The following is a 15,034-nucleotide window of genomic DNA, read 5'->3' on the forward strand; positions in this document are numbered from 1 at the left end:
TAGGGACTGTGTCAGGACGCAGAGGAAGGATTACTTCTGCTGCCTTGGCTGAGGAACCCATTGTCTCTGTAAGCAGGTTATTACTAATGAAATAAAATGTATTTGTACAACATTATTATTTCATCAGCATTCAAAACTTCCTTTGTTTAATCTCGTGTTTTTACAAAATATTTTTTAAAAAAGACCCTGGAAGATTACTTGCCCAGGCAAGAACAAATATTAAGCTTTATTAGTGTTTTCATTTGTGGTGATTCCGGTAAGAATTTCCATCTTGCCGTTCATCACGCAGATGCCAGACCTTTTTGAACTACTTCACGAACTTTCAGCGTGAAGGTGAAATGCATTTCGGTGTTGAGCAAAATCATGCTGATACATGTTTTCATTTTTCCTCTCCCTTGTTCACCAGGATGGTACGAAACAAAAGCGGGAACGGAAGAAGACCGTGTCGTTTAGCAGCATGCCAACTGAGAAGAAGATCAGCAGCGCAAGTGACTGTATAAACGCGATGGTGGAAGGCTCCGAGCTCAGAAAGATCCGATCCAACTCTAGGGTGTATCACCGATACTTCCTTTTAGATGCAGACATGCAGTCTCTACGCTGGGAACCTTCAAAAAAGGATTCTGAAAAAGCTAAGATTGATATTAAGTCAATCAAAGAAGTAAGAACAGGAAAAAATACCGACATTTTTCGCAGCAATGGAATATATGACCAGATATCAGAAGACTGTGCGTTTTCAATTATATACGGAGAAAACTATGAGTCACTAGATCTTGTTGCTAACTCAGCAGACATTGCAAATATTTGGGTTACTGGCTTAAGATACCTGATTTCTTATGGAAAACATACTCTAGATATGATAGAAAGTACTCAAGACAATATGCGGACTTCATGGCTTTCACAAATGTTCAGTGAATCAGATGTAGATAATTTGGGACATATACCCCTATGTAATGCTGTACAGTTTATAAAAGACTTAAATCCCGGTTTAAAAACTAATAAAATTGAACTAAAATTCAAGGAGCTACATAGATCCAAGGAAAAAACTGGTACTGAAGTAACAAAAGAAGAGTTTATTGAAGTTTTTCATGAGCTTTGTACCAGACCTGAAATCTACTTCCTCTTGGTTCAGTTTTCAAGCAATAAAGAATTCCTAGATAGCAAGGACCTCATGATGTTTTTAGAAGCAGAGCAGGGTATGGCACATGTCACGGATGAAATAAGCCTTGAAATTATCCAGAAATATGAGCCAGCCAAAGAGGGCCAGGAAAAGGGTTGTCTTTCTATAGATGGGTTTACGAATTACCTTACTTCACCAGACTGCCACATATTTGATCCGGAACATAAAAAAGTTTGTCAAGATATGAAACAACCTTTATCTCATTATTTTATAAATTCATCTCATAACACATACTTGATAGAGGACCAGTTCCGAGGGCCTTCTGACATCACAGGTTACATTCGTGCTCTTAAAATGGGTTGTCGAAGCGTTGAACTGGACGTCTGGGATGGTCCGGACAATGAGCCCGTGATTTACACGGGGCACACGATGACGTCGCAGATCGTCTTCCGAAGTGTAATTGACATCATTAACAAGTATGCGTTTTTTGCTTCAGAATACCCTCTTATTTTGTGTTTAGAAAATCATTGCTCTATTAAGCAGCAGAAAGTGATGGTCCAACACATGAAGAAAATTTTGGGGGACAAACTACATACACAGTCTCCGAACATTGAAGACTCTTATCTTCCATCACCAGAATCGCTTAAAGGGAAAATACTAATTAAAGCAAAGAAGCTTTCCTCTAATTGTTCTGGACTAGAGGGAGATGTTACAGATGAAGATGAAGGAGCAGAAATGTCACAGAGAGTGGGAAAGGAGGGGGTAGAACAGCAAAACTCAATGACGGGGAAACGATTCCAGCTCTGCAAAGAACTCTCTGAGTTGGTAAGCATATGTAAATCAGTTCAGTTCAAAGAGTTTCAAGTTTCATTTCAGCTCCAGAAGTACTGGGAGGTGTGCTCGTTTAATGAAGTGCTCGCTAGCAAATACGCCAATGAGAACCCAGGAGACTTTGTGAACTACAACAAGCGGTTCCTTGCGAGAGTTTTCCCCAGCCCTATGAGGATCGACTCCAGTAATATGAATCCCCAGGACTTTTGGAAGTGTGGCTGTCAGATAGTAGCGATGAACTTTCAGACGCCTGGCTTAATGATGGATCTTAATATCGGTTGGTTTCGACAAAATGGAAACTGTGGCTATGTCCTTCGTCCTGCTATCATGAGAGAGGAAGTGTCCTTCTTCAGCGCCAATACCAAGGACACCGTGCCCGGAGTTTCACCGCAGCTGCTGCACATCAAAATCATTAGCGGGCAAAACTTCCCTAAACCCAAAGGATCAGGTGCCAAAGGTGACGTTGTGGATCCGTACGTCTATGTTGAAATACACGGAATCCCTGCTGACTGTGCAGAGCAAAGGACAAAAACTATGCATCAGAATGGGGATAACCCAATCTTTGATGAAAGCTTTGAATTTCAAATAAATTTACCAGAACTAGCTATGGTGCGTTTTGTAGTACTGGATGATGATTACATTGGGGATGAGTTTATTGGGCAATATACTATTCCCTTTGAGTGTCTACAGACTGGTTATCGTCACGTTCCTCTGCAGTCTTTAACTGGTGAAATTTTAGCACACGCTTCCTTGTTTGTGCATGTGGCCATTACTAATCGAAGGGGTGGTGGGAAACCTCATAAGCGGGGCCTCTCTGTGAGGAAGGGCAAGAAGTCAAGGGAATATGCTTCTGTGAGGACATTATGGATTAAAACAATAGACGAAGTGTTCAAGAATGCTCTCCAACCTATTCGGGATGCCACGGATTTGAGAGAAAATATGCAGGTACAGTTTTTACAATGAATTTGTCAGCTCTTATGTGTATTTTTTTATAACGATGCATATGGAATATATGTTTTTGACAGTCTTGCTGCATTTTATAAGTTATGTCATTTAAGTCTAATGCTGAACAGCTTTAAAAACAGATTATGTCAGAGATATTATAACATCACCCATGTTTTAGGTGATACTGTCTACCGAGGTAGCTTTGGGTACATATCTGCATTTTGTTGAACGTGAACTGGAAATATGACTCCAGTGTTAGAACTCAAGCCTGTTGACTGTGTCCTTGAAGGACTGTTAGATATACAATAGAGGAAAGTATCGCAGTATTTTAGTTTTAGGCAATTAAGTTGAAATGCAGGAGGAAGATACAGCTAACAGAAGAAGGAAACTTTACTGCTTATTAGAAAACTTCGTGCATGTGAGAGTATGTTCATTATAGCTTCACTTAGTTTTTGTTTTTTCCTCATTCCAAATAGAAGGCAGCGCTTTCAGAAAGACCATCTGCTTTCCATGATTCTTCCTAGCAACAATATGTTAGAAATACCTGGAAGTACCGCTGAGGTATTAGAAGGCATCCTTTAGAAGGAATTGCCTTACCTTAAAGGTCACGTAGGGTAAACACATTGAATGTCAGGAAAAAGTTCAGGCTGAGGTGCTTGTTTTTATAGAAACCAAGAGATCCCACTTCAACAATACGTTGTTTGGAGATTCCAATAAAGATTCCAGGTAAATAAACCCTTTTACATATAAGTTATAGTGAGTTATAAAGTTATGTTTTATTTCATAAAGCTTTTAACGATCTATAAACTTCTGGTGGAATGCCAGCTGTGATCAATAAAACTAAGTATAGTAATTTCAAATGAAGTGACCTATTAAATCTTCTTATGTCAGGTTATGGGGAAACTGATTAACTTTACCTGTAGTTAAACTATCGAAGGCTAGAATTCTGTCATATAAAGGTTACTCTATTTCAAGATATCTTACAAGGAAGTACTGAACCCAAGATATGAGGAGACAGTGAAAACATAACATTTTTGTAGCTACTTTAAAATCTTTATTGTGCATGTTGCTGTATTTTCCAGAACTGATATAATTGAAAACAGGCTCTAAAGTGTGATTACTTTGAACATGAGATACTGAAAAGTATTTTATGTATTTTATTCTGTCAGTTTGAAAGTTGTGCTATTGGCTAAATTCATCATTATCATGTCTCAATCAAGAAATATTTTAGGTGGATGAAGGAGTATTGGTTTTGCATAGCTTTACTGACATGCTACAATATGCACAGTTTAAACTGTGTAACTAAAGTTTTGCAGCTAACAAAAGTAAATAAACCACTCAAAAGAAATATCAACTTATGTCAGGGAATGTGAGTTTTGTTTAATTTCTCTATTACTGGAATTTTGTGTTGCAAATTATTATGATATAGTAATAATGTCCCCACGAGCCAAATCATAAAGAGCAAAGTTGTTTGGGTTGGGTTTTTTTTTGGCTTTTTTTTTTTTTTTTTTTTAAGATAAGCTGGAAGAAGAGAAAAAAAAGCAAGCGTGCAGGTTTCTCTAAATCGATGTACAAATAGCCAGCCTCTTTTTGTTCCTGTTAGGTGCTACATTAACATAACGAAAGCTGACCTCATAACTTCTTGTTACATATTAGTCACTGACGTTGCATGTTTAAGTTGTTCGACAGTAGGAGGGATAGTCTCTGGATATAAGGTTCAAAGTCCAAAGACAAGAATTATAGCTGTAGTTCTGTTGTGCCTGCCATTAGTCAATCTATTTGTTCCCTGGGTGCTTGTTAACCTCTCTGTAAAATTGTTGTTCATAATGGCTTACACTTGGTGTTTATCTCAAACAAAATCTGTTTGAATGGACTTCCCAATGTCTGTCTTTTCAACTATGTCATTGTGTCATTAAGGTATAGTCCAGTTAATACAGGTAGTTTCTGTTACCTGGACATTTACTAGATGCTACTAAAGGTTTACGCAGACTTAAAGTATGCTGTGACTGTAGTAGATGTAACTCGGTTTCACATAATTTTGCATGAATATGCTATACATACATAATTTGAAGTCTGCTTTGAGAATTTTGTCTCATAAAGGGACAGCAGAATATCTCAGGCTTGATTCCTTTTTGTATTAAGATTGGCATTATGTCTCTAAGAAATTTGTCCACAAATGAGTTTTATCATGCCAGCAAGATGGAAAGTGGTTTTGAGTAAAATTAAAACCTGTGTCAGATACCCTGATTGGGTAAAAATTGAAAGACAGGAGCACTAAGCACATTTGTAACTTAAATATACCATGTTTTTGGTTTTGTTTGCTACAGGAACATAAACTCCAGACCTGCCATAGATCACCAGCTCCCACTTGGTACAAAAATCCTAAATTCATTACAGTGCTGAGAATATTCCCATCATGGAATTTCAGTGGCTACTTGGAGTCACATTGTATTTGTAATACTGGAAATTTTCTTCAAGTTTAAGTATATGATTTTATATTCTGCCATATTGGATATAAAATATAATAAATTTTAGGGAAATGTACAAAATTGGTATTTATATTAAAGTACCTTAAAAATTCACTTAAGTGTGATTCTCTGGTAGGAATGACATCGGTAGTGGAGTTCTGGGTTGGTGAATCACACCAAATGGGAGCCAGCAGATCCACAGCACGTCTGGACTGTAGTTCAGGTATGTTTAAAGTTACAAATGTGCTGAATTCTTCCTTCTGCTTCACTTTGCTTAGCTAGGACGTTCAGCACCTAATATTTTGTTTCTCTTGGTGGCATTTTAAAAATTACTTTGAAATGTCTTGTACAATTTTTCAAAGTGTATAGCCAGTACGTTTTAGAATTAATTTATTTGCATGGTTAATTTTAGTAGTAATAGAGACCAGACATACTTGTTCTAAACAGATTTTTTTTTTTCTTGTGGGAAGTATTGAATTATTTGAAATTTTAACATTTTTTATTAAATGTATGTGTAATATTGGTTGCTTTGGAAAACTGCCAGTTTGTCAGGGAAAAGCTGAGTTAATTCCATGTAGTAGCTCAACTATAATAGTGAAGTATTCTATCCTGAGAGAATGAGACATTAAAATTCATATTTAACTGTAAAGGAAACTCTTTCTTTCCTTTTTGCAGAATGCAGTAGTCTCATTCAAAGAATTATGTGGCCTCTCTCCTGTAGCAAATCTTATGCAGTGCATTTTGGCAGTGTCTATGCGCCTGGTTGGGCCTGATAATACACCCTTGGTGGTACTGAATCTCAACGATCAGTATCCGACTATGGAGCTCCAAGGGATTGTTCCAGAGGTCTTGAAAAAGATTGTAACAGCATATGACATGGTGAGTAGCCCTTTGTGGTTATTTTTTATGCTATTTGAGAGACTTTTGGTGTATAATATATTTTTATAATATACTGTGTCTGTTTTGAAAGATCAGTTTAACCTGTGACTTCCTATTTCATCCTTCGTTTCATGTGCTTGGAAGTTGTTCTGTGAACGTACAGCAACTGATAGTGTTTTCATACTGAGTAAAACAGAGATTAATGTACTGCATGCAAATACCTAAGTGTTTGTACACTTCAGAAGGCAAAGTGGTTATAATGAAGAGTTTGTAACACGAAGAGGATGTATTAATTTACCTATTTTGCAGTAACTTGGAACTTTTTGCCTATTTATAAACCTCTTACATTAATTTGCTACTTTACATTCTCCATTTTAAGGACCTGGATTTCTTTTGGCTTTGATTCAACAGAATAAAAAAAATCAGGAACTGGTTTTAGGAATTGTAGTTTTAGAAGCACCTTGAAGTGATAAATTCTACACATGCCTTTCCATTTTCTTTTGCTGTATCCTTCTTACAGGTCTCATTTTATTAGGCTTTTTTTACATCTGTAAGCAGCTGTAATATTAACTTCAACCCCTATACTTCCATAAATATGTAAATTGTGTCTTTAGAGACTGGAAATTAAACATTTTACAAGAAGGAAGAACTAATACACTGAGAAATACTGTTTTACATCTGCCTTGCATTAATTTAAAGTATGGAAGAAAGATCCACACGAGTGTGATTTGAAATGTCTTCCTCCTACTGAAGTAATCTGCCACAGATTAATTGAGCCTTTATTTCTTTGTGTAGTGATTTCTTAATCTGATGTATCATCTGACAATAAGTAAACGTTTCCAGGATAATTTTGCATTAATTCTGTGGGCTAAAAGAGAAACCTCACCTCATTGTTTCAAAACAGTACTTGCTATTTAAGGAAAGAAAATGAAGGACAAAACAACAGTAGCCCAGTTTCATATGTATCTTTTAAACTGCTTTCTAAAGGAAAAATAGCTTTAGAAAAATGCTGCACCAAAGTCTAAAAAGCACTTACTGGTATTTAGCAATTTAGGTACAGTTTTTGTAGTTCAGTGATGATTTAAATGCAACAGAATTTGATTGGAATAGTAGCACAAGAAGATAGATAGTGGTATATCCTCTTAGGGGTAGCTTGTAGAATGTCACTGTCATCAGGATGCAAACAAGCTTGATTGTTGGGATGACACCTGTAAAATGTACATAATGAAGTTCTGTCTTGTTGATGGAGATGTCTTTACCTGCTGTTTGTTCTGGTGTGGTGATAGTGCTGGTTAGTTATTAAGCTATTCCGGATACTTAAAATCTTTTTGTAAGTCTGAACTGAGTGTTTTATTTTAATGTCACTTAGAGGTGACTCATGACTCCAGAAGTCTTTACAGCCCAAGTTTGGTTTGCTCTTCGTCACTCACATATGTTTTTTTTTCCTCCTGCATCCTGTAGTCTACACATGATTGGAACATTTATGTACTTTAGAAATCTATACTTTACTTTCATATGTAAGAACAATAGAATATTCAGTGGCCTGTTCCAAGGAATTTTTCCATCTCCTCTTCCCTAAAGGATAAAGACTCAATTTCAAAGAAAGACAAAGAGTATGACAGTGCTTTTATCTCTAAATGATAATGAAGATAAGTTAAATTAAGATTATTTTTGTCAAAATAATGAGGTGTGTCTCAATTTGTGAACCTTTGGTCTTGCCAGTACTCTGTCCAGTTTTATAAAAGGGTTTAAGCAGTTAAAATCTGTAGGGTATGCTGGAAAATGCACGTCAGCCTTGGGAGCCATACTGGTATCTCTTGCTGCCAACAGCACTGTGTGAAACAGTGGGAGACTTCCATATCATCCTTTCCTCAAGGAGAGGAGCAGAGATGTGAAGTTATTTAGCTCATAAATTGATGTTTGCTATAGTGACAGATGTTTAGTCTCTGATACTATCATAGTGCTCTTTTTGTGTGTTTTTGTTGTAAATTAATACAGTCAGCCCTCAACATGACACAGTGCTTGGTTTTGGCTTGAGGATGTTTTTGACCTGATTAATTAACAAGTGGGTGTAAAATTCAGCTTTATAATGAGAAGCCTTATGCAGAATTAAGAAAGAGCAGATGTACTGTTGAAGTACTACTACTTGTCTTATTTTGTTGGCTTAGGCCTCAGAATTGTATAACTATAGTATTCCAGTGAGTCAAGTACTGTAAGCATGAAATCCTGTTGATAACAGAGATTATGTTAAATATTTATTGAATAAACCTTTGTTAGTACTGTAAATGCATAGGCTGTTATTACTTTGTGTGCATTCTTAATGTGGCACATGCAATTATATTCTCAAAGTACTGCTGTTTCCGGATCATGATATTTTTGGCTAATGATGGGATACTTATTTGTCAGAAATACTCTCTTTTTTTTATAAAATGATAATAAACATATAAAGCAATATTCAGCCGAGATTTTTAATTATTAAAAAATTAGTTTTTATGTTGGGAGTGCTTTAAGGGCTGAGAAATGATATAAGACCCTTACGGTGGGATGGTCAGTCCACATTGGAATAATTACAAAAGAGTGCAGTACTGCAGGGGCACCTGGGAAGGTGAGAATATCTTCAGCTTAACACAGGTACACACATTTTTTAAAGAAACAATAAGTTCATTAGCATATCACTAGGTACTTGGAATTTTTACATGTAAACAAATAGCAGATAATGCTTTCTTAAATTGTCAGCATTCACTGTTACATTTATAGAGGAGCTGTAAGTGATAATGGCTAGTATTATTAACAGGTAGAATATTGTAATTTTTAATTTAATGAGTAGTTTGTCACCAGCATTATTGGAAGCAGAATTTTACCCAGGAAATAAAAGAATCTTTTGCTTTTATCCATGTTGTAGGAGTTGGGGTGTCTCTTCAGAATAATGAAAACCAAATATAGCTAGGAATTCTTGAGAAAAACAGAAGTTTAACTTGTGTATTTTTCTCTAGCTTCTTCATACTCCTGAGTATTTTTCACCTTAACATCTTTTCACTGTTTAATAATGTTTTATTTTTCCCTCCTGTTCATGAACTTCAGCTTCCTTTATGTGATACTTCAGCATGCACTCTGTTGGTGTCATCACACTCATCACTGATCAGTGCTGCAGACTGAAGCTTGGAGTTAAGGCAAGTGCCTCTTCCACACCATTGCATGTTTTTTTAATGTCTTATAACCTCTAAGATAAACAGTAAATAAAACTTAAAAAGTTAAGTTATGGCAAGAAGAAAAAAAAGAATCATCCCAAGTCTGCAACATTATTCAGTGATGAGTATAATAGCACTGCAAAGACATACTAGAGGACCATACAGATAAAACCAGATAATATTGAGAACTTGACTGGCTGCCCTAAGTAGAGTATGAAGTATCCTGTCTGATGAAGATAATTCTTTTTCTGAACTTTGCAAGCAGGCATTTATTTCTAAGAGGAAAGCTAATACAGAAAAGGGAGAGAGCTGTACCTGTGTGAAAGAATATAATGTGGCTACAATAATTGGCATTAAATGTTATTAAATCCTAATTAGGTAACGCTGCTAGATCTATTTTTTCACTGTTTCTGATGGTGGGTTTAGTTTTTTTTTTTCCAATGGTGAGGTTATGTTGTAATTTAACATGTCTGCAGACTACGGTATAGGAGGACTGTATTTGATTCAAATGGTATCAAATAAGATTAATAGATTTTGTATACACACCCCACGGATGGACTTGAGAGCAGGACTGTGTTTTTTGGTGGTAGGATTGTGAGATGGTGAAAATGAGAGATTCTAAAATACAGCAAAGCTGTTAAGCTGGAAAACACCATGTAATTGATCATGAGTAGCTCTATAGTAAGTTTAAATTGGATTACTTTATTGTTGGCTCATTTCAACTACCACCTCAATACAGCGGATTGCATATGCAATCTCGTGGAAGTTAACTTCATGTTATGGAGTTGCAGATTTGACTGATGCCATAAAATAAATATGATAGCCTATGTTCTGCACTTGAGCATGCACATCCCATTGGAAAATACATAGTTTAACTCTGTATCATGAAGAGTTACAGACTGGACTGATACTAGCAGGGCTTATTAAAAGATTATCTAAAAAACACTGATTGTCAAGGTTTTGGTAAAATGTTAATAGTCCTATCATACTTCACATACTGCTCAAATCCAATAAATCAAATAAAGATTCTTTAGCTTTAAAACACACCTTGATAGTCTTAGAGATGTACTGAGTGGGACACCTGTATTGAGAGTGTTGGATTGAAGTTCATAATTCTGAAGCAAGCAAGGAATATATCCATTGCCTCTTTTATAGGGCCTAAAAAATAATGATTAACAGATCTATTTTGAGTTGTGCTTAGATCATAAAATCTGAATTGGTTACATCATTGTTGAGGTAGATCCTTGATTATGGTTACTTTGCAACTACAGAAAGAGGGTTTTCAGTCATTCTGCTGTGGTTATAGAATTGTATCTTGAGAGAACAAGTAGATGAAGACTTTTCTGTTCATCTCTGCTTACTGACATGTGAGAGTTATTCAGTTGAGAAGCCTTTGTTCCACAGAATACCATTTGAGGTTGCAGACTTCAGGGGTAACCAAAAAATTTGAGATCCAGTGCTGGTAATTACCACTTTATTGCCTAAGATGGAATGAGTGGATAGGTTACGTTAACTCTTTTGTAACTTTCTTTTGATCTAACTACTCAATTTCTGATTGTGGCAGAGAATAATGAGTTCAGGATGGTCACTAATCTCCTGTAATCAAACTCAATCTTTGGATCTCATGTGTTTTTACATTATATAATAGCATCTGACCACTATCTGCTTTGTGCACCTGAAGAAAATCCAGCTTTTTCCATTTGCTGCCTTTTCTGAGGAACACGTGACTGGCATACTGATAGCTCTGTTCTGTTTCCTGGCTGGTTCAAAATGTTATTCTTGAGCCCATGTCTTCTGGAATCCAGCTCCATTGGTGTTCCACATTACAATATAACTCCTGCTGTCATCTGGCTTATAAAGCAAAGAACTTAGGCTTTTCACAGAACATTGAAAAGCTCTTTCTCACTGCTTTTATACTTAAGAGCATAACTACATAAAAATAAGGAGCCTTGTTAAAACAAAAAATGTAAGAGAAGTAGTCAAAAGAACAGACATCATAGACACTCTAAAGATACCACACAGGAGGATTGATGTAAATATGTAACACTTAGCAAAGAAGCAGTTGAGGACAAAAAGGAGGTGCTGTTCAAAAGAAGATGATGTCTTCCAAAAAGCTGAAGTCCTGTGCAAATGAGAAAGATGGGATTGATATTTAACCTTGCCATGGTTAATTAAAAAATATAAGAAAGCTATCAGTGAAGAATTTCAGGAGTGACACACAGAGTCTTAAAAATAATGGTAACTTCTTTTCTGAAAATACCAGAAACAGGAAGCCTGTCAAAGAGTATGTGTGACCACTAGCTTATCAAAGTAAAAAAGAAAGCCCCAGGGAAATAAAGCCACAACACTAAATTAGTTTTTTTCATCCCCTTACCTGTGGAGATTAAGGTTTCACATTAAATGCTTCTTTATGAAGTACATGGAGAATTCATCTCTAATTGAAATTCCAATAGAAGATATTACAAAGGAAGGGTGAAATGACTGAGAAGAGAAATTACCAGAAAGAGGTGGTAGTGGTATTCATTCAAGGGTTCTTGAAGATCTCAAGAACTGATATATCCAAACTGCTAATTGTTGTGAGTATACTCTCACTTAAACTATTGAAGTTAGTATGGTACCAGTGTTTTAAGAGGTTTCCAGGGAAGCTCATGAAATTACAGATCAGACAGATCATCTGTACTGTGAAAATAGGTAGAAACTATCGTGAAGAAGAAAATTAGAGGAAACATGGAAAAATGTGTTGGAGAAGAGTCAATACAGCTTTCATAAAGTGAAGGGCTCGTTAATCTCTTGGAGTCCCTTGAAGTGAAGAAGCATATAGACATGGGAGATTAGTGTGGTTGGATTTTCCAAAAGCTTTTGACGAAGTCACTTTTCAAATGCTCATATTGAAATGAAGTAACTATCAAATTTTTAGCCTTTTAAAATCACTAGCTCTTCTGTTCTGCCAACAACCAGGCCCAACAAAAATGATACAGCCAGCAGAAAGATGAACCAATACACAGACTGTATTGTACACAAAAAGGACATTGCATGAATGATCGCTGGGGGTACAAACAGATCAATCAGCTGGTACATAATTGACACCACCCCAAACAAGCCCACAAAAGATGTGACTCTGCCCACAACAGGTGGTATAAACGGTGACCTGAGGTTTCCCATAGTTGGCATGGGAAACAGCCAAACCAGCCAGTTAAATACATGAGAAAAAGGTGCCCACATGGCAACTCTCACCCAATCAGCCTGCATTCACAAAGGTCTAAACAGACCAGGGCCCAGCTCCAGGGAGAGTCAGGAGGTCTGCCCTGAACCAGGAAGCTCTGTGGAGTGCACTCCACAGACAGACACTCCTGACTCCCTGCAAGTGGTCCCAGCTTTTATCCCCAAGCAGACACCTGACCTTTGTCAACTCACTGCGGGACCCCTGGGGCTCATCTCCCTTATGGCTCTCCCTGCAGGGCCGGCCGCACCCTGGGGGGAAGCTATAAGGCAAACTCACCACCTCTGTATGAAGGGCTGTGGGAATCACACATATGTCAACCTTAATTCGAGGCTCGGGGTTCAGACCCCAGCATTTCACTCTTCTCTAACAGCTAGAGTAAATGTTGAACTTAACCTGATGTTCCAACAGGAAAAGAACTGTTAAAGACAGTTGCTTATGTTGGTTTTTACGTTAGGGTATGCTTTTCCAGTAAGTGGATTAGAGTTAGTAGGTATAGCTCCAGCAGCTAAAATAGTTAAGTACTCTTGAAGATGTATGACTTGATTCCCCCAGATTTGCAAAAATTAAGGTGTGAGGCATGTGAGTGCAACTTTCTCAGTCTTAGTAGTGGATTGTTATAATATGTGTTAAAACAGTAAGTTTCAGAGTTGGCAATGCAAATGCAATATTTAAATACCAGTAACACACACTATCTCACTATTTCCATTATTGCCTATGGCTTTGTACAGTATTTTTGCTTTCATTATCAAGTCTCTGCAGAGCTCGAACTGTCGTTATTTAGGTAATAAATGAATACAGTTCAGTGGTGAAGAGATCTAAGGGAAAACATACATAATTCATTGCAATTTAATATTGCAAATAGCGCAGGTAATGATTCTTGCCATGTTTAATAAATCATAATTGTAGATCCTGGGTTTTGAGGTTAATTTAAATAGTTACTGATTGTGTAGTTGTTCGTCTGTCGCAAAAACTGTTAGGAAACAAACTATTGATGGAAAATATAGTGAGTAGCTTAGGCAGTTTCTTCAAAAAGAGCTCTGTTGGTTATTATCAGGTTTTTGTTTTCCTTTTTATAACAGGACAGTAATTTTAAACTGAAGGTTGCAATTATGCTTCCAAAAACAGAGCTGCAGATGATAACCTAAGCTTGTGTTGGGCTTTCAGTCCACAAGGGCAGAAACAAACATCTAATTTTGGATATTCACACTCCAGTGCCAAAAGTTGTAATGTATGAGCTGTTTTACATTGATTGAAGGACTCTAATAATGACAACTTGATGCTTCTGGGAAGTCATGATTTCTTCATTTTTTGTTAAGTGCATGAACAGTGAAGCTCACTAATCCCTTTATGGCTAATGGCTGACTCACAGTATTCATAAGAGCATAAAACAATACAACTACTTACAAACAGAACAGCAAGCTAGATCACTCCTCTTCCTAATCTAGTCCAATAGAATGTTTATGGAAGAGCATAAAAATAAGTCAGATGCTTAGCAACTTCTCTTCGATGTACCTCATATTTCCAATAGTAGTTCTCTTTTTTTCTCAATAAATTCTTAATCTTCTATTTGTCTTTTTCATTCCATCTATGTGAAAAAAAATTGTGGTTATTGGAACTGTTACTGATGGTTTTAGTTTAAAAAATAATACTACAGAATAATTTTCTCACAAGGGTGATAAATTTCTGGTTCTCTGTATAGATATTTTATTTTTGTTTTAAAGGATATTTTCCTTTCATACATATGTGCATCCTTATTGTGCACTTTTAAATAGTGTTTTCATTCTATCAAGTTTAGTTTAAAAATTATTAAAATCAGTTTGCTGTTATAGCCAGAGTGTCAGGAAAGCAAGGAGGAAAGATTGTTTGATTTAGAAGAGTTTAATGTTAATGTAGTTTAGAAGATTGCTGCTGATTATTTTATTTACCCTGTCTTCAGCCTAGTCTTAAATATTTTACTCATGAGGAATTAAGAATGAATGTTAGACAGGGAGGATGGAAAACTTCTGGCAGAGGACCACAAGGAGAGTTAAGGGACTGAAGCACCTTTTGTATGAGGAGAGACTGACAGAGCTGGGATTATTCAGCCTGTAGCAGAGAAGGCTCAGTGGGGATCTTGAGTGGCCAAATACTGGAAGAGGTTGGTCAGACAGGTTGTGGAGTCTTTATCCTCAGTGACATTCAACACTCAGCTGGACACAATCCTGGGCAACTTGCTCTCCCTGACTGTGCTTTGAGTATGGCTGTTGGACTAGATCTACTAGATCTCCAAAGATGCCTTCCAACCTCAATGATTCTATGCAAATAAGGATTTTAGTAAAATTGGTATCTCTAATCAAAATTAATTTTTAGAACTGAGCTTTCTGGCTCCAGACAACAATCAATA

The 15,034-nt window shown here is 36.6% G+C and overlaps 1 protein-coding gene across 1 annotated transcript in view; it reads left to right on the top strand.

Moving 5' to 3' along the window:
- The first annotated feature begins 410 nt into the window (after positions 1 to 410).
- Positions 411 to 15,034, top strand: part of PLCL2 (phospholipase C-like 2) — a 43,283-nt gene continuing 28,659 nt past the window's right edge. The window contains exons 1-2 of the mRNA XM_008948122.1: positions 411 to 2,893; positions 6,037 to 6,240. Coding sequence (XP_008946370.1) covers positions 458 to 2,893; positions 6,037 to 6,240 — 2,640 coding nt within the window. The 5' untranslated portion in view covers positions 411 to 457. The remainder of the gene's footprint in view (positions 2,894 to 6,036; positions 6,241 to 15,034) is intronic.

This window comes from Merops nubicus, unplaced genomic scaffold (assembly GCF_000691845.1).
Source record: "Merops nubicus isolate BGI_N331 unplaced genomic scaffold, ASM69184v1 scaffold11639, whole genome shotgun sequence".
NCBI classification, from domain to species: Eukaryota; Metazoa; Chordata; class Aves; order Coraciiformes; family Meropidae; genus Merops; species Merops nubicus.